This window comes from Pleurodeles waltl, chromosome 12 (assembly GCF_031143425.1).
Source record: "Pleurodeles waltl isolate 20211129_DDA chromosome 12, aPleWal1.hap1.20221129, whole genome shotgun sequence".
Classification (NCBI taxonomy): Eukaryota; Metazoa; Chordata; class Amphibia; order Caudata; family Salamandridae; genus Pleurodeles; species Pleurodeles waltl.
Genome location: NC_090451.1, coordinates 61,259,259 through 61,282,900, shown reverse-complemented (window position 1 = coordinate 61,282,900; position 23,642 = coordinate 61,259,259). Strand labels below are relative to the sequence as shown.

Sequence of the window (23,642 nt, the reverse complement as noted above, 5' to 3'; positions counted from 1 at the left end):
AACTCAGATTGCAGCATCTGTAGTATATGCATTGAAGGACTTGAGAACCTGAGACACAACCCATTTTGAACAATATGTCGTACCTAGGTGTCTTTTGTGATGTTATTCCACTCTGTCAGAAAATGTGAAATGCTTCCCCCTACCGGAGTGGGTAATGGAAAAGTGGGAAGGAAAGATTCATGGCATTGAGACTGTGGTGGGTTTTCCCTCTTGAGCAGGTTGTTTCTCTCTCTAGGTTGCTTTTGCTGCTGTTGTTAGTAAGGCCTTTGCTGGTAGGATTGCTGGCTAGTGAGGGGTTTGAGCCCTCTGGGAGTAAAAATGCAGCTGGTAGGGCTTGTAAGGCCTTTTCTGCTCTTTTTGTTTTTCTAGGCCAATCACCTTGAGGGTTTCCACTTCAGATTTCATCCAAGCTATCTCATCATCTGAGTGTATCTGAGCCAATGAGTGTAGATCCTGAGAGTAGCAGGTTCATGATTTTTCATTGGGACTCATGTTTGAGGGCCAAGAGTCCAAGCCAGGAGTGCCTGCACAAAGCCACTCCATAACAGTATGCATGTAACCCTAGTAAGGATGAGTCAACTGCCACACTAATGATCTGATTGGAAACCAGCATTCCTTTATTGACAACCCCTAGAAATTCGTCATGTTTTCTTCTGAGAAGATCATGAACAGACCTTTGGATGGAGTCCCATAAAGCTCCATTGTATCTTCCTACGCGAGCCAATGCACTTGCTGCTTTCATAGTTGTTGCAGCTGTACTGCATACTTTGCCGCCTACTGAGTCGGAGTAGAAGCGTGGGTTTTTTTGGCCACTAACACAACCACAAATTCTGGAGGTGGGTCAGAGGGGAGAAAGAGGATCCTGCTTAGGCCTGTATTTCGAAGAGGCCCAGCACTAATGGGACTAGAAGTCGTGACGCAGAGCTATGGTGAAGTCTCTAATATGACCGATGTGAAAAGTGTTGGGATAGGCATTGGTATGTTGAGCTTCACAGCTCCTCTCACCATGACCTCTTAGAAGGTGGTAGTATCAACCACCGGGAACACTCACAGTGGTGGCAAATCTGACAGAGTTGTTGAATAGCTTCCTGTAGAAGTGAAAGTAGAGTAATATGAATATTGTCTAGATCTTGTGCGTGATCTTGATCACAATCTAGGAGAGTGATGGTGGTGACGAGAGCACCTTGAAGAATGCCGGATTCTGTTGCTTTTACAATGGTGTGAACGATGGCGTGTTCTTGAACACGATTTGTGAGGTGGAACTCTAGGACTCGGAATACTGGCCTTCACAGGTGGAGTTCAGATTGGTGCCGGTGGATGTGGTGCCAGAAGCGGAGGCTGTGGAGGTAGCAGTGGGGGGACATGGTGGGGGGGGGATGTCCGTAGATGTCAAACTGCGTCTCCTCTTCCTTCTTTAAGCATGTTGTGATGTCCTCGAACTCCTCCCACACCTAGACATCAACCACCTTCTTGATGAAGACACTCTGACATTGATCTTCTCCTTGACAGTGCAAGTGTCTTTGACGTCAACTTACCCTGTCTCAACAGTCTCCTCTTCCTCGATGTCGACCTAGACCTCGATGGTGAATAAGTAGGTGCTATACCTTGTGTTGATATCGATCCTCTCGACGTCGACCTGTAACAAAGTATTTTTTGGCTGAACTCCTCTTTGTGGACCCTTCACGCCTGGGGTCCTTAGAGGTAGATGGAAGAGCCCTGGTAGAGGATGGACCCTCTCCTCGCTCTGATGTCCCACCTTCCGACTGCACCTGTTTTCTGCATCACTCTTCTCTGCCATGGTGGCAAATCTTCTCTCTCCCTTGGAGTACGCCCTGAAAACATCCTGCAGTGTTGGCCTTTGTCAGGAATATGTCTCTGTGGGAGGCAAATAATACAGACATCACAAGGGTCTGATTTGGCCTTCTTCTTCCCCACAGGTAGGACACTTGTCAAATAAAGAAGGACTTTTATTTGACAAAATACCTCAATCTTCTGTCAGAAAAAGTTGGAAAATGTAAGGGAAAGATGAAAAACGTCAGTTATCACAATAATCCACTCGTGATTTTTGAAGAGAAAAAACTGTCACCAGGAGCCAAAAAAAAAAAAGAAGTGAAGCAACTGCCACCTGCTGGGCAGGATGGGTTACTGGTGGCCCCATGGTCCTTAAAGGTGCAGATGCAGTTTTAAACTCACATGACAGCCTATGGGGCTACCCTGTCCTGCTAGCCTTCATCCCTCCATTTTACAAAAAAGGGTTTGTGAAAGAGATTCAGCTATTTTACAGAACATTAGCATTAAATTATATACATATATGGGTTTCCTGGCCCTTTTTTAAGTACAATCTGAAGATTTTGGTCATTGTAGCCTGTTCCTATAGGCTGCATAATGTTGTTCTCCTTAGTGATTCTGCAGGCCTTCTTGAACAGAGGCAAACATTTACACTTAAGAAAATATACTATGAAAAAGTGTTCCAGTATCCCAGCACTTGGGCGAGAATATTCAGTGCTTATGAGCATCAGTGGAGAGCCTCTGAGATAGGACATACAGTTCTGTTATTAAAAAAAACAAAAAAAAACAAAAACGCTTGACATATATTTGTAACTCTTAGGGACTCAACAAAGATGCTTCTGGCTTAAAGAGTCAGCCTCAATACCTCAAGTTCACCAAACGAAACCACACCATTCAATAATAGTTCTGTGCTGCTGCCTGTGTGAGGATCTTTCTTCACAAACACTATCACTTTAAGAACTTGTACAACCAACGTGAGATAGTTATCTAACAAGCATCCTTTGTGTCTTATCAAGAGTTAGAAGTAGGTACAATGCTTCATTCTCATGGCTAAGCCAGTGTCTTCTTCATGCAGGTAGAGTTCGAGGATGGCTCCCAAGTCATGGTGAAGCGCAATGAAATTTTCACTCTGAAGGAGCAGCTTCCGAAGAGAGTGAAGTCACGTTTGGTATGTATGAATGTGGTAAACTTTTCAGTCAGTCCTTCTTAAAATCCCCTCACTCAAGGTCACAGCAATTAAGAATACAACACGATCCACATGTATTGATTTGATTAAGGAAAAAGCTTTAAGTAGTCACATAAGGAAAGGATGAGGGCTCATATTACACATACATGACTAGCTAAACTCATCTTAGCAGATCCAAAGGGGTTTGTGGCACCACTTGCAACAGTTCCTAACTCATTGATTTTTCAGTTTAGAATAAATATGTTTGTGATCATACAGCAGATAACTGATGGAAAACTATTTATATGTAAATATCCTTTTATTCAGCAACAGCGGAGTCTTCCCATATTAATAATCTTTAAAAGCTCTCCATGTGGTTGCCTCAGTAGTCCACATCATCTGCAAGTTCTATATATCGTCAAAATAAGTATATGTGGCGTTAGAACTGTAAGAAAACAAGTTACTTACCTGTAACTACAGTTATCCAGTATTGGTATCTTTCATAAATTCACATGCTTGTATCATCCCTGTCGTCGAAGTGGGAGTCCCACGGTACATAAAATAGCAATAATTAACAATTTTTTTTTTTCCCATAGTCTATAATGGAAATACCAGCCACTCAAATAGCCTATCCAAGTCCTTTTGTGAAAAGGACCCAAACCTGCCTGCTGGCCAATCAGGCACCAGCACCCAACACTCTCCAGAGAAGCTCCTTCCCTCAGATTTTCCAGTACGAGAGTGAAAAGATTATAACCTGAGAGGAAATGCGAGCGTCTAAGGGGAGGAGGGTGGGTCGCATGTGAATTTATGAAAGATACCAATACTGGATAACTGTAGTTACAGGTAAGTAACTTGTTTTCTTATCCAGTATTGAATCTTTCATAAATTCACATGCTTGAATCTGAATAGCCAGCAGTACTGTTGATAAACATCATACCCGCAGTGGATGGATGGAGTGTGCGAGCATAGAAAATCCTTTATTACCTGTATCAAATAGCTAGCTCATAAATCTTGTATTATGAACATCAAACAAATATACATAGATCTATGTACATATACACATGTATACTGAACATCTATATATATATATATATATATATGTATATATATATATATATATATATATATACACACACACACACACACACATGTTCGGTGGCATGTGTAGCTGCAGATACACATGCTGTGCATTATCCTGCTATCTAGTGTTGGGCTCGGAGTGTTACAAGTTGTTTTTCTTCGAAGAAGTCTTTCCGAGTCACGGGACCGAGTGACTCCTCCCTTTTGGCTCCATTGCGCATGGGCATCGACTCCATCTTAGATTGTTTTCTTTCCGCCATCGGGTTCGGACGTGTTCCTCTTCGCTCCGTATTTCGAATCGGGAAAGTTAGCTAAAATATCGAAAATTCGACGGTATTGTTATCGCTCGGTACCGGGTTAGTGAGTGTATCGCCACCGACATCAAGACCGCTTCGGCGGCCCTTCGGGGCTTCCACTCTTCAGCGAGGCCTGGTCGGCCCGACCACACCCGTTCTCCCAGACTAATGGACCGGACTCCTTCCGCTTCTGTCCTAAGTGTCACGCAAAGTATCCTTATACAGACCAGCACCGGGTCTGTAATCTGTGTTTATCACCCGAACACAGAGAGGATACTTGCGAGGCTTGCCGAGCGTTCCGATCGAAAAAGACCTTGAGGGATCGTCGCGCAAGAAGGCTACAAATGGCGTCGAAACCGAAGGAACAGCTCGACGTCGGAGAGGAGGAAAGCATCTCCATCCAAGAGACAGACTCGGATGAATCCGAAGGTGAATGACCCTCGACGGTGCAACGAACCGTGAGTAAACCTGCCCCGTCCAAAACTCAGGGTCACAGCAAAACATTTAAGGCCATGGGGACGCCACCGCCAGCAGGCCATGGCTCAACCCACCGAAAGGAAGGTGACCAAACATCGGCACCGAAAAAGGCCAAAGAATTGCTGAAGACTTCAGACTCCGGTTGAGAATCCGTCACCGAACGATCTCGACACCGAGAGTTCGAATCCAGCAAACCATGGAAAAATCTCCTCGGAACCGAAAAAGACTGTGACAACAGAAACTTCCGTACCGAAAAAAGCAGCCTCGGAGCCGAAAAGAAGCTCTTATACAGAAGAGCAAGGACTTTCCAGCCAATTCAAGGAAAGACAGACATCGATTCGAGCAAGAGTTAGGGATGGAAGAACCTGACCAGACACAAAGGAGGTTACATATCCAAAAAGAGACTGGAAAAATACAAACTTTACCTCCACTCAAATGCATTTCAGGAGACAGAAATGCAACCTAAGGCAAAAGTGGTTAGAGACAAATCTCCGCCACCAATGTTCTCACCACAACCGTCCCCACCGCACTCACCACAACTGTCACCAGTGGGAACACCTATAATGCAGTCACCCACACATACTGGGATGACACAGGATGATGCTGATGCATGGGACTTATATGATGCACCAGTATCGGATAACAGTCCGGATTGTTATCCAGCAAAGCCGTCACCACCAGAAGACAGTACTGTATATACGCAGGTACTATCCAGGGCAGCTACGTTCCACAACGTAGCAATGCACACAGAGCCAGTGGAGGATGATTTCCTTTTTAACATTCTGGCATCCACCCACGCTTCCTATCAGAGTCTGCCGATGCTCCTGGGCATGCTCAAGCACGCGCAACAGGTCTTCCAGGAGCCTGTAAAGGGACGAGCTATCACGCCTAGAGTTGAGAAAAAGTACAAACCTCCCCCAACAGATCCTGTGTTCATAACACAACTCCTCACACCGGACTCAGTGGTTGTAGGGGCGGCAAGGAAAAAAGCAAACTCAATCGTCAGGAGACGCTCCACCACCTGACAAAGAGTAGAAAATTCAACGCAGCGGGCAAGCGAATGGCAGCACAAGCAGCCAATCAATGGCGAATAGCTAATTCACAAGCCCTACTTGCACGCTACGACAGGCCACACTGGGACGAGATGCAAGACATCATACAGCACTTGCCCAAAGAACACCAAAAACGTGCCCAGCAAGTAGTGGAAGAAGGACAGGCCATATCTAATAACCAGATAAGGTCCGCAATAGACTCAGCAGACACGGCAGCACAGACTGTCAACACGGCTGTGACCATTCGCAGACATGCATGGCTGAGAAGTTCTGGATTCAAGACAGAGATTCAACAAGCAGTGTTAAATATGCCGTTTAATCAACAACAGTTGTTTGGGCCGGAAGTCGACACAGCCATTGAGAAAATGAGACACGGACACGGCCAAAGCCATGGGCGCGCTCTATTCCCCCACAAGTCAGAGGCACCTTTAGGAAACCACAATTCAGAGGAGGTTTTCGGCAACAAACATCTGAGCCTTCCACCTCTCAAACCAGACCCACCTATCAGGCATAATACCAAAGGGGAGGGTTTTGTGGTTCCTATAGAGGACAATTCCCAAGAGGAAGGGGAAAATTCCAAACAACTAAACCAAGCCAGACCAAGCAGTGACTTCAGTGTCACAACACCCCAACACTTGACACCAGTGGGGGGGAGGGGGCTAACCACATACTACCAAAACTGGACACACATTACCACAGACGCATGGGTCCTATCAATTATCCAACATGGTTATTGCATATAATTCACAAGATTCCCGCCAGATGTGCCAACCAAAACGCACAGACTGTCCCAACAACACTTAGACCTATTACAAATAGAGGTCCAAGCGCTACTACAAAAACAAGCGATAGAGCTCATACCCAATCATCAAAAAGGAACAGGAGTCTACTCACTATATTTCCTGATTCCAAAAAAGGACAAAACGTTAAGACCTATCTTAGATCTCAGAACACTGAATCTCTTCATCAAATCAGACCACTTCCACATGGTAACACTTAAAGACGTAGTTCCCTTATTAAAAAAGGAGGAATACATGACAAGATTGGATCTCAAGGATGCGTATTTCCCCATACCCATCCATCCTTCTCACAGATAATACTTAAGGTTTGTAATGCACGGCATACACTATCAATTCAAAGTGCTACCGTTCGGAATAACAACAGCCCCAGGGGTATTCACAAAATGCCTTGCAGTAGTAGCCGCTCACATAAGGAGACAGCACATGCACGTATTCCCATAGTTAGACGACTGGCTAATAAAAACCAACACTCAACAACAGTGTCTTCTTCACACGCAATACGTCATAGAAACTCTACACAAACTAGGGTTCTCTATAAATTACCAGAAATCACATCTGCAACCATCCCAAATACAACAATACTTGGGAGCAACACTCAACACACAAAGGGCAATTGCCACTCCAAGTCCACAAAGAGTCCAATCGTTCCAAAATGTAAGATCAAGCATACAACCAAACCAACACTACACAGTAAGGTTTGTAATGAAACTTCTAGGCATGATGTCCTCATGCATAGCCATTGTCCCAAATGCAAGATTACACATGCGGCCCTTACAACAGTGCCTAGCAAAACAATGGACACAAGCACAGGGTCAACTTCAAGATCTAGTGTTGATCGACCGCTGTAAGGAAATGCCTTCTTGGCATGGTTACCCCCTGACTTTTTGCCTTTGCTGATGCCAAGTTATGATTTGAAAGTGTGCTGAGGCCTGCTAACTAGGCCCCAGCACCAGTGTTCTTTCCCTAAAACTGTACCTTTGTTTTCACAATTGGCACACCCTGGCATCCAGGTAAGTCCCTTGTAACTGGTACCCCTGGTACCAAGGGCCCTGATGCCAGGGAAGGTCTCTAAGGGCTGCAGCATGTCTTATGCCACCCTGGGGACCCCTCACTCAGCACAGACACACTGCTTGCCATCTTGTGTGTGCTGGTGGGGAGAAAATTATTAAGTCGACATGGCACTCCCCTCAGGGTGCCATGCCAACCTCACACTGCCTATGGCATAGATAAGACACCCCTCTAGCAGGCCTTACAGCCCTAAGGCAGGGTGCACTATACCATAGGTGAGGGCATAGGTACATGAGCACTATGCCCCTACAGTGTCTAAGCAAAACCTTAGACATTGTAAGTGCAGGGTAGCCATAAGAGTATATGGTCTGGGAGTCTGTCAAACACGAACTCCACAGCACCAAAACGGCTACACTGAAAACTGGGACGTTTGGTATCAAACTTCTCAGCACAATAAATGCACACTGATGCCAGTGTACATTTTATTGTGAAATACACCCCAGAGGGCATCTTAGAGATGCCCCCTGAAAACATACCCGACTCCCAGTGTGGGCTGACTAGTTTTACCAGCCTGCCACACACCAGACATGTTGCTGGCCACATGGGGAGAGTGCCTTAGTCACTCTGTGGCTAGTAACAAAGCCTGTAGTGGGTGGAGGTGCTTCTCACCTCCCCCTGCAGGAACTGTAACACCTGGCGGTGAGTGTCAAAGGCTCAACCCCTTTGTTACTGCGCCCCAGGGCACTCCAGCTAGTGGAGATGCCCGCCCCCTCCGGCCACTGCCCCACTTTTGGCGGCAAGGCCAGAGGAGATAATGAGAAAAACAAGGAGGAGTCACTGGCCAGTCAGGACAGCCCCTAAGGTGTCCTGAGCTGAGGTGACTGACTTTTAGAAATCCTCCATCTTGCAGATGGAGGATTCCCCCAATAGGATTAGGGATGTGCCCCCCTCCCCTCAGGGAGGAGGCACAAAGAGGGTGTAGCCACCCTCAGGGCTAGTAGCCATTGACTACTAACCCCCCAGACCTAAACACTCCCCTAAATTGAGTATTTAGGGGCTCCCAGAACCTAGCAAGATAGATTCCTGCAACCTGAAGACGAAGAAGGACTGCTGACCTGAAAGCCCTGCAGAGAAGACGGAGATACCAACTGCTTTGGCCCCAGCCCTACCGGCCTGTCTTCCCACTTCAAGAAAAACTGCAACAGCGACGTGTCCCCCAGGGTCCAGCGACCTCTGAAGCCTCAGAGGACTACCCTGCATCTAAAAGGACCAAGAACTCCCGAGGACAGCGACTCTGCTCCAATGAAGAAACAACTTTGAAACAAAGAAACAACTTTTAAAGGACTGCACGTTTCCCGCCGGAAGCGTGAGACTTTCCACTCTGCACCCTACGCCCTGGCTCGACCTGCGGAGAAACAACACTACAGGGAGGACTCCCAAGCGACTGCGACCCTGTGAGTAGCCAGAGGTGACCCCCCTGAGCCCCTGCAGCGACGCCTGCAGAGGGAATCCAGAGGCTCCCCCTGACCGCGACTGCCTGCTTCTAAGAACCCGACGCCTGGTAAAGACACTGCACCCGTAGCCCCCAGGACCGGAAGGATCCGACCTCCAGTGCAGAAGCGACCCCCAGGTAGCCCTCTCCCTTGCCCAGGTGGTGGCTACCCCGAGGAGCCCCACCCCCCTTGCCTGCCTGCTTCGCTGAAGAGACCCCTGGGTCTCCCATTGAACTCCATTGCAAACCTGACGCCTGTTTGCTCTCTGCACCCGGCCGCCCCGTGCCGCTGAGGGTGTACTTTTTGTGTGGACTTGTGTCCCCCCCCAGTGCCCTACAAAACCCCCCTGGTCTGCCCTCCGAAGTCGCGGGTACCTACCTGCTGGCAGACTGGAACCGGGGCACCCCCTTCTCCATTGAAGCCTATGTGTTTTGGGCACCACTTTGACCTCTGCACCTGACCGGCCCTGAGCTGCTGGTGTGGTAACTTTGGGGTTGCCCTGAACCCCCAACGGTGAGCTACCTTGGACCCAACTTTGAACCCTGTAGGTGGTTTACTTACCTGCAAAACTAACAAATACTTACCTCCCCCAGGAACTGTTGAAATTTGCACTGTCTAGTTTTAAAATAGCTTATTGCCATTTTTGCCAAAACTGTATATGCTATTTTGCGGATTCAAAGTTCCTATGATACCTAAGTGAAGTACCTTTTATTTGAAGTATTGATTGTAAACCTTGAACCTGTGGTTCTTAAAATAAACTAAGAAAATATATTTTTCTATACAAAAACCTATTGGCCTGGAATTGTCTTTGAGTGTGTGTTCCTCATTTATTGCCTGTGTGTGTACAACAAATGCTTAACACTACCCTCTGATAAGCCTACTGCTCGACCACACTACCACAAAATAGAGCATTAGAATTATCTCTTTTTGCCACTATCTTACCTTTAAGGGGAACCCTTGGACTCTGTGCATGCTATTTCTTACTTTGAAATAGTACATACAGAGCCAACTTCCTACAACCACCAAGCACACTCCTCGCTTCAATGGTGGAACCCTATAAATTTAAACAAAGGGCAGCCATTCCCAGACCGAGTGCCTCAAGCTGTTATCACAACAGATGCTTCCATGGTGGGGTGGGGAGCACACCTCAACAATCACAGCATACAGGGTCAATGGGACAATCAACAAAAACAACTTCACATAAATCATTTGGAACTGCTAGCGTTTTTTCTAGCATTAGAAGCTTTTCAACCACTAATAGTCCACAAACACATTCTTGTCAAGACAGACAACATGACAACAATGTACTACCTCAACAAACAAGGGGGGACACACTCGTCACAACTGTGTCTCTTAGCACAAAAGATTTGGCATTGGGCAATTCACAACCAGATTCGCCTAATAGCACAATACATACCAGGCATTCAGAATCAGTTAGCCGACAATCTCAGTCGAGATCACCAGCAAACTCACGAATGGGAAATACATCCCCAGATCCTACAGGATCACTTCCACCGCTGGGGAACACCAAACATAGACCTATTCGCAACAAAAGAAAACGCAAAATGCCAAAACTTCGCGTCCAGGTATCCACACCCTCAGTCCAAGGGCAATGCATTATGGATCAGTTGGTCAGGGATATTTGCTTACGCTTTTCCCCCTCTCTCACTCATTCCTTATCTGGTCAACAAACTAAGTCAAAACAAACTCAAACTAATACTCATAGCACCAACCTGGGCTCGCCAACCGTGGTACACAACACTGTTGGGCGTATCAGTAGTACCCCACATCAAACTACCAAACAGACCAGATCTGTCAACACAACACAAACAACAGATCAGACACCCGAATCCAGCATCTAGCAATCTAGCAATCTGGCTCCTGAAGTCTTAGAATTTGGATATTTAAATCTTACACAAGAGTGTATGGAGGTCATTAAACAAGCCAGAAAACCTACAACAAGACATTGTTACGCAAACAAATGGAAGAGATTTGTTTGTTACTGCCACACTAATCAAATTCAACCACTACATGCCTCCACAAAGGACATTGTAAGCTATTTATTACACTTACAAAAGTCTAATCTAGCATTTTCTTCCATTAAGATACATCTCACTGCAATATCTGCCTATCTGCAGATTACACATACAACATCACTTTTTAGAATCCCAGTCATTAAAGCATTTATGGAGGGACTAAAAAGAATCATACCCCCAAGGATACCACCAGTACCTTCGTGGAACCTTAATATTGTATTAACACGACTCATGGGCCCACCATTTGAACCCATGCATTCTTGTCAAATTCAATATCTGACTTGGAAAGTAGCCTTTCTAATAGCTATCACATCACTTAGAAGAGTGAGTGAAATACATGCATTTACTATTCAAGAACCCTTTGTACAAATACATAAACATAAAGTGGTTCTCCGTACAAATCCAAAATTCTTACCAAAGGTCATATCACCATTCCATCTAAACCAAACTGTGGAACTCCCAGTCTTCTTTACACAACCAGACTCAGTAGCTGAAAGGGCCTTGCATACATTAGACATAAAAAGAGCACTAATGTATTACATTGACGGAACAAAACAATTTCGTAAAACAAAACAATTGTTTGTAGCTTTCCAAAAACCTCATGCAGGTAACCCTATATCCAAACAAGGCATTGCCAGATGGATAGTTAAATGTATTCAAACTTGCTACATTAAAGCAAAAAGAGATTTACCTATTACACCAAAAGCACATTCCACTAGAAAGAAAGGCGCCACAACGGCTTTTCTTGGGAATATACCAATGACAGAAATTTGTAAGGCAGCCACTTGGTCTACGCCACATACATTTACTAAGCATTACTGTGTAGACGTGTTAACAACACAACAGGCCACAGTAGGACAGGCTGTATTAAGAACATTATTTCAGACAACTTCAACTCCTACAGGCTAAACCACCGCTTTTTGGGGAGATAACTGCTTAGTAGTCTATGCACAGCATGTGTATCAGCAGCTACACATGCCACCAAACGGAAAATGTCACTTACCCAGTGTACATCTGTTCGTGGCATGAGACGCTGCAGATTCACATGCGCCCTCCCACCTCCCCGGTAGCCTGTAGCCGTTTTTAGTTGCATAACAATTGTAAATATGTAAATAAATATTTTAATAGACATTAGATACATACATTACTACTCCATTGCATGGGCACCTCTAGTATACTCACAACTCCTACCTCACCCTCTGCGGGGAAAACAATCTAAGATGGAGTCGACGCCCATGCGCAATGGAGCCGAAAGGGAGGAGTCCCTCGGTCCGGTGACTCGAAAAGACTTCTTAGAAGAAAAACAACTTGTAACACTCCGAGCCCAACACTAGATGGCAGGATAATGCACAGCATGTGAATCTGCAGCATCTCATGCCACGAACAGATGTACACTGGGTAAGTGACATTTTCCATATATATATATATATATATATATATATATATATATATATATATATATATATATATATATATATGTGTGTGTGTGTGTGTTCGATGGCATGTGTAGCTGCAGATACACATGCTGTGCACATCCCGCCATCTGGTGTTGGGCTCGGAGTGTTACAAGTTGTTTTTCTTCGAAGAAGTCTTTTCGAGTCACAAGATCGAGGGACTCCTCCCATTTCGGCTCCATTGCGCATGGGCGTCGACTCCATTTTAGATTGTTTTTTTTTCCGCCATCGGGTTCGGACGTGTTACTTTTCGCTCCGGGTTTCGGTTCGGAAAGTTAGTTACAATCTCGGAAAAATCGTCGGTATTGTTTGCGTTCGGTATCGGGTTAGTTATAACAGATCGACACCGACTTTTGAAGAGCTCCGGTGGCCCTTCGGGGTTTTTTCAATCCCCCGTCGGGGCCTGGTCGGCCCGGCCACGTGTCTCTTCAAGGCTGATGGAACGGACCCCATTCCACTTCTGCCCAAAATGCCATAAAAAGTATCCAGATACAGATCAGCATCTGGTCTGTAACTTGTGTTTGTCGCCAGAACACAAGGAAGATACTTGTGAAGCCTGTCAAGCGTTTCGGTCCAGGAAGACACTAAGAGACCGAAGAGCAAGAAGACTGCAAATGGCGTCGGCGCCGACAGGACAAGGGCTTTTCGAGGAGGAAGAAGAAACCTTCTCCATCCAGAAATCAGACTCGGATGAGATCGATCCCGAAGAAACGCCGAAAACCGGGAGTAAGACGTTGAAACATAAAACTCACGAGAAGACCACAAAAGCCCAGGGGACGCCACTGCCAACAGGCTATGGCTTAACCCGAAAAATAGGTGACCGATCATCGGCACCGAAAAAGGGCACGCTTGTGTCGAAGTCATCCGACTCCGGTCGAGATACCGCCACACAGCAATCTCGGGCCCGAGATAGCGGTTTTGAGCAAGTTCTGCACCGAGACAGCGGCACCGAAATGAATCGGCACCGAGAGACAACGACGCCGAAAACAAAAAAGGTTTCGTCGGAACCTAAAAAAGTAGCCGAAAAGGTTTCGATACCGAAACATCCAGCCTCGGAACCGAAATCAAGTTCCTACACAGAAGAACAAGGACTGTCCTCACAAATGAAAATACATAGATTTGGACAGGAATTGGAGACAACGGAGCCAGACTACACCCAAAGAAGGCTCCACATCCAAAAAGAAACAGGGAAGATCAGCACTCTCCCTCCTATTAGAATGAAACGCAAACGTGGCTTCCAGGACAAAGACAAGCAGCCACAGGCAAAAGTGGCTAAACAAGTAAGCCCGCCACCGTCTCCACAACCATCGCCGCAAACATCACCGGTAGCCACTCCACCTATGATGTAATCCCCGACTCATACAGGGATGAGTCAAGATGACCCTGACGCATGGGACCTTTATGATGCGCCAGTGTCAGATAATAGTCCTGACTGTTATCCAGCTAGAATGTCGCCACCTGAGGATAGTACAGCCTACGCACAGGTGGTGTCAAGGGCAGCAGCATTTCTTAATGTCTGCCTGCATGCAGAGCCCATTGAAGACGACTTTCTATTTAATACATTGTCGTCCACACACAGCCAGTACCAGAGTCGTCCCATGCTACCTGGAATGCTAAAACACTCCAAACAAGTGTTTGAGGAGCCTGTAAAAGGAAGGGCCATTACTCCAAGAGTGGAGAAAAAATAGAAACCGCCACCAACAGACCCCGTATACATCACACAACAGCTAACACCGGACTCAGTTGTAGTAGGGGCAGCTCGCAAGAGAGCGAACTCACACACTTCAGGAGATGCACCACCTCCAGATAAAGAAAGTCGAAAATTCGACGCAGCGCGCAAAAGGGTGGCGGCACAGGCAGCAAACCAGTGGCGCATTGCAAACTCACAGGCTTTGTTGGCCAGATACGATAGGGCTCATTGGGACGAAATGCAACACTTTATAGAACATTTGCCCAAGGAGTTCCAAAAAAGAGCACAGCAAGTAGTAGAAGAAGGACAGAGTATCTCCAACAATCAGATACGGTCAGCAATGGATGCAGCAGACACAGCTGCTAGAACTGTCAACACAGCAGTGACAATAAGGAGACATGCATGGCTGCGCACATCAGGATTTAAACCAGAAATACAGCAAGCTGTGCTGAATATGCCATTTAACGGACAGCAGTTGTTTGGGCCGGAGGTGGACACTGCTATCGAAAAACTTAAGAAAGACACTGATACGGCCAAAGCCATGGGCGCACTCTACTCCCCACAGAGCAGAGGCACATTTCAAAAAACACAGTTTCGAGGGGGGTTTCAAGGGCAAAGCACAGAACCCACGACCTCACAAACAAGGCCCACTTATCAGAGCCAATATCTGCAGGGAAGTTTTCGGGGACAATATAGAGGGGGACAGTTCCCAAAAAGTAGAGGGAAGTTCCAAAGCCCCAAAACTCCTCAAAACAAGCAGTGACTTCCAAGTCACACATCCCCAACACATAACACCTGTGGGGGGGGAGACTAAGCAAATTTTACAAACATTGGGAGGAGATAACAACAGACACTTGGGTACTGGCAATTATCCAGCATGGTTATTGCATAGAATTTCTCAAATTCCCTCCAAACGTCCCACCAAAAACACACAATATGTCAAAACAACATATAGATCTTCTACGACTAGAAGTTCAGGCATTGCTACAGAAAGAAGCAATAGAATTAGTACCAAACCAACAGAAAGGAACAGGAGTTTACTCTCTGTACTTTCTCATACCCAAAAAAGACAAGAGGCTGAGACCTATATTAGATCTCAGAACATTAAATACCTACATCAAATCAGATCACTTTCACATGGTGACATTACAGGACGTAATCCCACTGCTCAAACAACAAGACTACATGACAACACTAGACCTAAAGGATGCATATTTCCATATACCGATACATCCTTCACACAGAAAGTACTTAAGGTTTGTATTCCAAGGGGTACATTACCAATTCAAGGTGTTGCCATTCGGAATAACAACTGCGCCAAGAGTTTTTACAAAGTGCCTGGCAGTCGTAGCTGCACATATCAGAAGGCAGCAAATACATGTGTTCCCGTACCTAGACGATTGGTTAATCAAAACCAACACGCTAGAACGGTGTTCACAACACACAAAGTATGTCATAGAAACCCTCCACAAACTAGGTTTCTCAATCAACTACACAAAGTCACACCTTCTGCCGTTTCAGACACAGCAATACTTAGGGGCCAAAATCAACACAGCAAAAGGGATTGCCACTCCAAGTCCACAAAGGGTTCAGGCATTTCACAATGTAATACAGGCCATATATCCAAAACAAAAAATACAAGTCAAAATGGTGATGAAACTCCTAGGCATGATGTCCTCATGCATAGCCATTGTCCCAAACGCAAGGTTGCACATGCGGCCCTTACAACAGTGCCTAGCATCACAATGGTCACAGGCACAGGGTCAACTTCTAGATCTGGTGTTGGTAGACCACCAAACATACACCTCGCTTCAATGGTGGAACAGTATAAATTTAAACCAAGGGCGGCCTTTCCAAGACCCAGTGCCACAATATGTAATAACGACAGATGCCTCAATGATAGGGTGGGGAGCACACCTCAATCAACACAGCATCCAAGGACAATGGGACAGTCAGCAAAAACAGTTTCACATAAATCACTTAGAACTATTGGCAGTATTTCTAGCGCTGAAAGCATTTCAACCCATAATAAGCCACAAACACATTCTTGTCAAAACAGACAACATGACAACGATGTATTACCTAAACAAACAGGGAGGGACACACTCAACACAGTTGTGTCTCCTGGCACAGAGAATATGGCATTGGGCGATTCACAACCACATTCGCCTAATAGCACAATTTATTCCAGGAATTCAGAATCAGTTAGCAGACAATCTCTCTCGGGATCACCAACAGATCCACGAATGGGAGATTCACCCCCAAATACTGAACACTTACTTCCAGAGTTGGGGAACACCACAAATAGATCTATTTGCAACAAAGGAAAACGCAAAATGCTGAAACTTCGCATCCAGGTACCCACAACATCAGTCTCAGGGCAATGCGTTATGGATGAGTTGGTCAGGGATATTTGCTTACGCTTTTCCCCCTCTCCCACTCCTTCCATATCTGGTAAACAAGTTGAGTCAAAACAAACTCAAACTCATACTAATAGCGCCAACATGGGCAAGACAACCTTGGTACACAACACTACTAGACCTCTCAGTAGTGCCTCATGTCAAACTACCAAACAGACCAGATCTGTTAACGCAACACAAACAACAAATCAGACACCCAAATCCTGCATCGCTGAATCTATCAATTTGGCTCCTGAAGTCCTAGAGTTCGGACACTTAGACCTCACACAGGAATGTATGGAGGTCATAAAACAAGCTAGGAAACCTACCACTAGACATTGCTATGCAAATAAGTGGAAAAGCTTTGTTTATTACTTCCATAATAATCAAATTCAACCCTTACACGTATCTGCCAAAGATATCGTAAAATACTTACTACATTTGCAAAAGTCAAAGCTAGCTTTTTCTTCCATTAAGATACATCTTACCGCAATTTCAGCTTACCTGCAAATTACGCACTCAACTTCACGGTTTAGGATACCAGTCATAACAGCGTTTATGGAAGGCCTAAAGAGAATTATACCACCAAGAACACCACCAGTTCCTTCATGGAACCTCAACATTGTCTTAACACGACTCATGGGTCCACCTTTTGAGCCCATGCACTCTTGTGAAATGCAATATTGCAGTTTTAATTGCCATCACATCTTTAAGAAGAGTAAGTGAGATTCAAGTATTTACCATACAAGAACCATTTATTCAAATACACAAGCATAAAGTAGTTCTACGGACAAATCCTAAATTTTTACCAAAAGTCATATCACCGTTGCACTTGAATCAAACAGTAGAATTACCAGTGTTCTTCCCACAGCCAGATTCTGTAGCTGAACGAGTACTACATACATTAGACATAAAAAGAGCGTTAATGTACTACATTGACAGAACAAAACTAATTTGAAAAACAAAACAATTATTTATTGCTTTCCAAAAACCTCATACAGGAAATCCAATTTCTAAACAAGGCATTGCTAGATGGATAGTTAACTGCATTCAAACCTGTTATCTTAAAGCAAAAAGAGAACTGCCTATTACACCAAAGGCACACTCAACTAGAAAGAAAGGTGCTACCATGGCCTTTCTAGGAAATATTCCAATGACCGAAATATGTAAGGCAGCTACATGGTCTACGCCTCATACATTTACTAAACACTACTGTGTAGATGTGTTAACAGCACAACAAGCCACAGTAGGTCAAGCAGTACTACGAACATCGTTTCAAACAACTTCAACTCCTACAGGCTGAACCACCACTTTTGGGGAGATAACTGCTTACTAGTCTATGCACAGCATGTGTATCTGCAGCTACACATGCCATTGAACGGAAAATGTCACTTACCCAGTGTACATCTGTTCGTGGCATTAGTCGCTGCAGATTCACATGCGCCCACCCGCCTCCCCGGGAGCCTGTAGCCGTTTAGAAGTTGATCTTGAACATTTGTAAATATATTACTTTAAACTACATTATGTACATACGTATTCACTCCATTGCATGGGCACTATTACTAGCATACACAACTCCTACCTCACCCTCTGCGGGGAAAACAATCTAAAATGGAGTCGACACCCATGCGCAATGGAGCCGAAATGGGAGAAGTCCCTCGATCTCGTGACTCGAAAAAGACTTCTTCTAAGAAAAACAACTTGTAACACTCCGAGCCCAACACCAGATGGCGGGATGTGCACAGCATGTGAATCTGCAGCGACTAATGCCACGAACAGATGTACACTGGGTAAGTGACATTTTCCATATATATAAATATATATACATGCATAACTACATACATACATAAAAGCATGTCAAAGTATATTGCATAGCAATTATATGCATATCAAACAGTTTCTCCACAACCAAGGAAAAGGTCTCACCTTAATGAAAGATGACGTAGAACAGCTTGTCCAACTAGAGAGTCAGTTCTCTGCGAGGACTCCAAACAATAGTGCTGCGTAAAGGAGTGCGTAGTCTTCCATGTCGCAGCTTGGCATATCTTATCCAGGACAATACCCTGAAACAAAGCAGCCAATGTGGAGACTGCTCTCGTGGAGTGGGCTCTCTGGCGACTAGTCAACGGTTTTCCTGCTTTGGTGTGACAGAACTGAATTGTAGAGGAAATCCACCGGGCTATAGTGGCCTTTGCGACCCCTGTTCCTTTTCGTCCAAGAGAATAAGATACCAAGAGCTGATCTGATTTCCTGATTTGTTTGGTACTTTGAAGGTAAAATTTGAGGCATCTTTTGATGTCCAAAGAATGCAGAGTTTTTTCTGCAATTGTAGCTGGATTTGGAAAAAAGGTTTGTAGTATCACGGGCTCATTGAGATGAAATGAAGATGGCACCTTGGGAATGTATCTGGGGTTGGTCCTGAGCATAATGAAGTCATCCAAAAAAAAACAGAAAAGGTTCTTTAGTAGTAAAAGCCTGTATATCACTGACTCTCCTGGTGGAAGTGAGAGCAAGCAGGGTTGCCACCTTCCATGTGATGTACTTGAGTTCCGCTCTGGGAATAGGTTCGAAAGGAGCTCTCAAGAGCTGGTACAGGACTATATTGAGATGCCACTCTGGCGGAGGTAGATGCACCGGAGGAAAAGTGCAGAAGAGGCCTTTCATGAACTGCTTAATGATTCTGGATGAGCCGATTGAGGGCATCTCAGCGGAGCGCCTATAAGAGGCTATAGCTGCTAGGTGAATCTTGACGAATGCATGGCAAAGACTAGCCTTTGCGAGTGTGAGAAGGTACAAAAGAATTTGTTCAGGCTTAATTTGTAATGGGTGGAAATTGATCTGAGAGCACCAAACAGAAAATCTCTTCCACTTGAGTTTGTATGTCTTATTTGTGCTCTCTGCTCGTGCCCTAGATAAAATCAGTCTGCATTCCTGATCGATGTTCATACCCTGAAACTCTCTGAACTCAGGAGCCAAGCATGCAATTGAAGAGAAGTTGGATCGGGATGAAGAATTTGACCCGGATTCTTCGTGAGAAGGTCGTGGTTGCAGGGAAGGCGGACTGGATTGTCCACGGACCGGAGTAGGAGCTCCATGTACCAGTACTGTCTGGGCCATCTGGTTGCTATGAGAATGATCCTGCAGCATTCGGACTTCATTTTCCTGAGGATCAACGGGATGGGGGGAAAAGAGTAGGCAAAGATCCCGGACCATCTCATCAAAAGAGCATTTCCCCATGACCCCGGGAGTGGGTATCGACTGGCGTAGAACTGGCATTTGGCGTTCAGGTTGGTGGCAAACAAGTCTAGGATCGGTTGACCCCCAGCGTTGGAAGATGCCGTCGAGTATCTTCTGTTTGAGTTCCCACTCATGGCAGTTGTCATCCGTCCTGCTGAGAGAGTCCGCTAGGGCGTTGTTGACCCCTGGCAGGTGCACCACCCTGATGCGAATATTGTGCAGTGTGAGCCAGTCCCAAAGAGACTGAGCTTCCCTTGAGAGGGAGAGGGATCTTGTTCCTCCCTGCTTGTTGATGTAAAACATACTTGTTGTGTTGTCCGTCCTGACCAACATTGAGGACCCTGCGATGCATGGAAGAAAAGCCTTGAGCGTGAGGTGGATCGCCTTCAATTCCAACAGGTTTATGTGCATTCCTTTCTGAAGATTCGACCATCTTCCCTGAATGCGCATGTCTTGTAAATGGCCTCCCTAGCCTGCCAAGGAAGCGTCTGTGGTGATGATAGTCTGTCATTGGTGTTAGAAACGTAAGACCTTGGGAGAGATGGTTGGTCTGAGACCACCACTTCAACGCCTGGCGAATTCTTGGCGTGACAGTTATTAAGTCGAAGGACCCTTGCAACTGGGTCCATTGGAGCTGTAATTATTCTTGTAACGGTCTCATTCTCAGCCTTGCCAGTCAAACTAGGACGATAGCTGAGGAAATCATGCCCAGAAGCGACTTGAACAGTCGCACTGAAACAAACTCTTTTGTGGAAATTCTGACAGCTAAGTTGATTAGCTTCTGCTGCCGTGCCGGAGTGAGGTATGCCTTGTTCTTGATGGTGTCTAATTCTGCACCCAGGAAGACTCTTCTGCATGAGGTAAGTATGACCGACTTCTGTAGATTTACTGTTAGCCCCAAACTGCAGAATAACTTCAAGCAAGCGTTTGTAGCCCTGGAGGCTAGTAGTGGAGAAGGAGCTTTTATGAGCCAGTCGTCCAGGTATGGAAACACCTGGAAACCCCTGCTGCGGAGAAAACCTGCGACTGGGGCAAGGCATTTTGTGAAAATTCGTGGAGCTGACCTCAGACCGAATGGGAGAACTTTGAACTGATAAAGTGGTCTCGTCGACGATGGGTTTGTCGGCGGTGGTCTCGTCGACGGTGTCCTCGTCGACGTTGAGACAGCCGATGGCGCTGTCGTTGGTGGTGTTGTAGTCGACGGGGCTTTCGTTGACGGTGTTATCAACGACGATGTTGTCGTCGACGAAGGAGTCGATGTTGTTAGCGACGCACTCCGTTCTGGAATCCTCGTTGACGGAAGTTTGATAGAGGAAATAGGAGCCCTTACCGTTGACGTCAATGCAGTTGTCGCCGACGAGGGTATCGTCGACGAGGTGGTGGAGACGGTAGATGTAAACACTGTCGTCGTCGTCACGGTCGTCGACGGTGGTGTCGTCGTCGACTTAATTTTAATTGTTACCTTTCTAGAGGTAGAAGGCTCAGAGGAAGGAGAAAGACAGTACAACTCATTTTTTTGAAGAGGAGAGGATGGCTCAGAGGAAATTGAAGTCTGTAAGCCCTTTCCATGATGTTATTTCTGCCTCTTTCTAGATTTTTCTGCCCGGCCCAGGTCCTCAGATTTGGACATTTTGTGTGGCCTTTCTGACCCACTCTCCTCACCTGAAGTACAGGATTTTGCCTGTAACCATGTCAGGAGTCTACCCTCACGGTCTCTGAGGGTTTTTGTGGCGAAAGTACGACATATCTTGCAGTCCTTCACCTGGTGTTGTGGGTAGAGGCAATACAAGCATTCCTTATGTGGATCATCCACATGGAGCCTTTTCTTTCCACAGGTCTTGCAAGGGCGGAAAAGGCCTTTTCTAGAAGAGTGTAGTAAGTTGGCTCTGTATGCACTATTTCAAAGTAAGGAATAGTATGCACAGAGTCCAAGGGTTCCCCTTAGAGGTAAGATAGAGGCAAAAAGAGATAATACCAATGCTCTATTTTGTGGTAGTGTGGTCGAGCAGTAGGCTTATCAAAGGAGTAGTGTTAAGCATTTGTTGTACATACACACAGGCAATAAATGAGGAACACACACTCAGAGACAATTCCAGGCCAATAGGTTTTTGTATAGAAAAATATATTTTCTTAGTTTATTTTAAGAACCACAGGTTCAAATTCTACATGTAATATCTCAAATGAAAGGTATTGCAGGTAGGTACTTTAGGAACTTTGAATAATCACAATAGCATATATACTTTTTAAATAAAACACATATAGCTATTTTAAAACTAGACAGTGCACTTTTCACAGTTCCTAGGGGAGGTAAGTAATTGTTAGTTCTTGCAGGTAAGTAAACCACCTACGGGGTTCAAGTTTGGGTCCTAGGTAGCCCGCCGTTGGGGGTTCAGAGCAAACCCAAAGTTACCACACCAGCAGCTCAGGGCCGGTCAGGTGCAGAGTTCAAAGTGGTGCCCAAAACGCATAGGCTTCAATGGGAAAGGGGTGCCCCGGTTCCTGTCTGCCAGCAGGTAAGTACCTGCGTCTTCGGAGGGCAGACCAGGGGGGGTTTGTAGGGCACCGGGGGGGACACTAGTTAGCACTGAAAGTACACCCTCAGCAGCACCGGGGCGGCCGGGTGCAGTGTGCAAACACGTTGGGTTTTCAATTGGAATCAATGGGAGACCAAGGGGTCTATTCAGTGATGCAGGCAGGCAAGGGGGGGGCTCCTCGGGGTAGCCACCACCTGGGCAAGGGAGAGGGCCTCCTGGGGGTCACTCCTGCACTGGAGTTCCGATCTTTCAGGTCCTGGGGGCTGCGGGTGCAGGGTCTTTTCCAGGCGTCTGCATCTGGGAGTCAGGCAGTCGCGGTCAGGGGGAGCCTCGGGATTCCCTTTGCAGGCATCGCTGTGGGGGCTCAGTGGGGGCAACTCTGGCTACTCACGGTCTCGTAGTCGCCGGGGAGTCCTCCCTGAAGTGTTTGTTCTCCACAAGTCGAGCCGGGGGCGTCGGGTGCAGAGTTGCAAGTCTCACGCTTCTGGCAGGAAACGCAGTTGTTTTAAAGTTGCTCCTTTGGAAACAAAGTTGCAGTCTTGGGTGAACAGGGCCGCTGTTCTCGGGAGTTTCTTGGTCCTTCTAGAGCAGGGCAGTCCTCTGAGGATTCAGAGGTCGCTGGTCCCTGGGGAAAGCGTCGCTGGAGCAGTTTCTTCAGGGGGGCGACAGGCCGGTAGAGCTGGGGCCAAAGCAGTTGGTGTCTCCGTCTTCTCTGCAGGGTTTTTCAGCTCAGCAGTCCTCTTCTTCTTAGGTTGCAGGAATCTGGTTTCCTAGGTTCAGGGGAGCCCCTAAATACAGAATTTAGGGGTGTGTTTAGGTCAGGGAGGGCAGTAGCCAATGGCTACTAGCCCTGAGGGTGGCTACACCCTCTTTGTGTCTCCTCCCAAGGGTAGGGGGTCACATTCCTATCCCTATTGGGGGGGGATCTTCCATCTGCAAGATGGAGGATTCCTAAAAGTCAGAGTCACTTCAGCTCAGGTTGCCTTAGGGGCTGTCCTGACTGGTCAGTGACTCCTCCTTGTTTTTCTCATTATCTCCTCCGGCCTTGCCGCCAAAAGTGGGGCCGTGGCCGGAGGGGGTGGGCAACTCCTATAGCTGGAATGCCCTGTGGTGCTGGAACAAAGGGGGTGAGC

At 46.2% G+C, this 23,642-nt stretch overlaps 1 protein-coding gene across 1 annotated transcript in view; it reads left to right on the top strand.

The window, feature by feature from the left end:
• Window positions 1–23,642, top strand: part of KDM4B (lysine demethylase 4B) — a 399,544-nt gene that overhangs the window by 322,016 nt on the left and 53,886 nt on the right. The window contains exon 25 of the mRNA XM_069215895.1: window positions 2,864–2,956. Within this exon, the coding sequence (XP_069071996.1) occupies window positions 2,864–2,956 (93 nt within the window). The remainder of the gene's footprint in view (window positions 1–2,863; window positions 2,957–23,642) is intronic.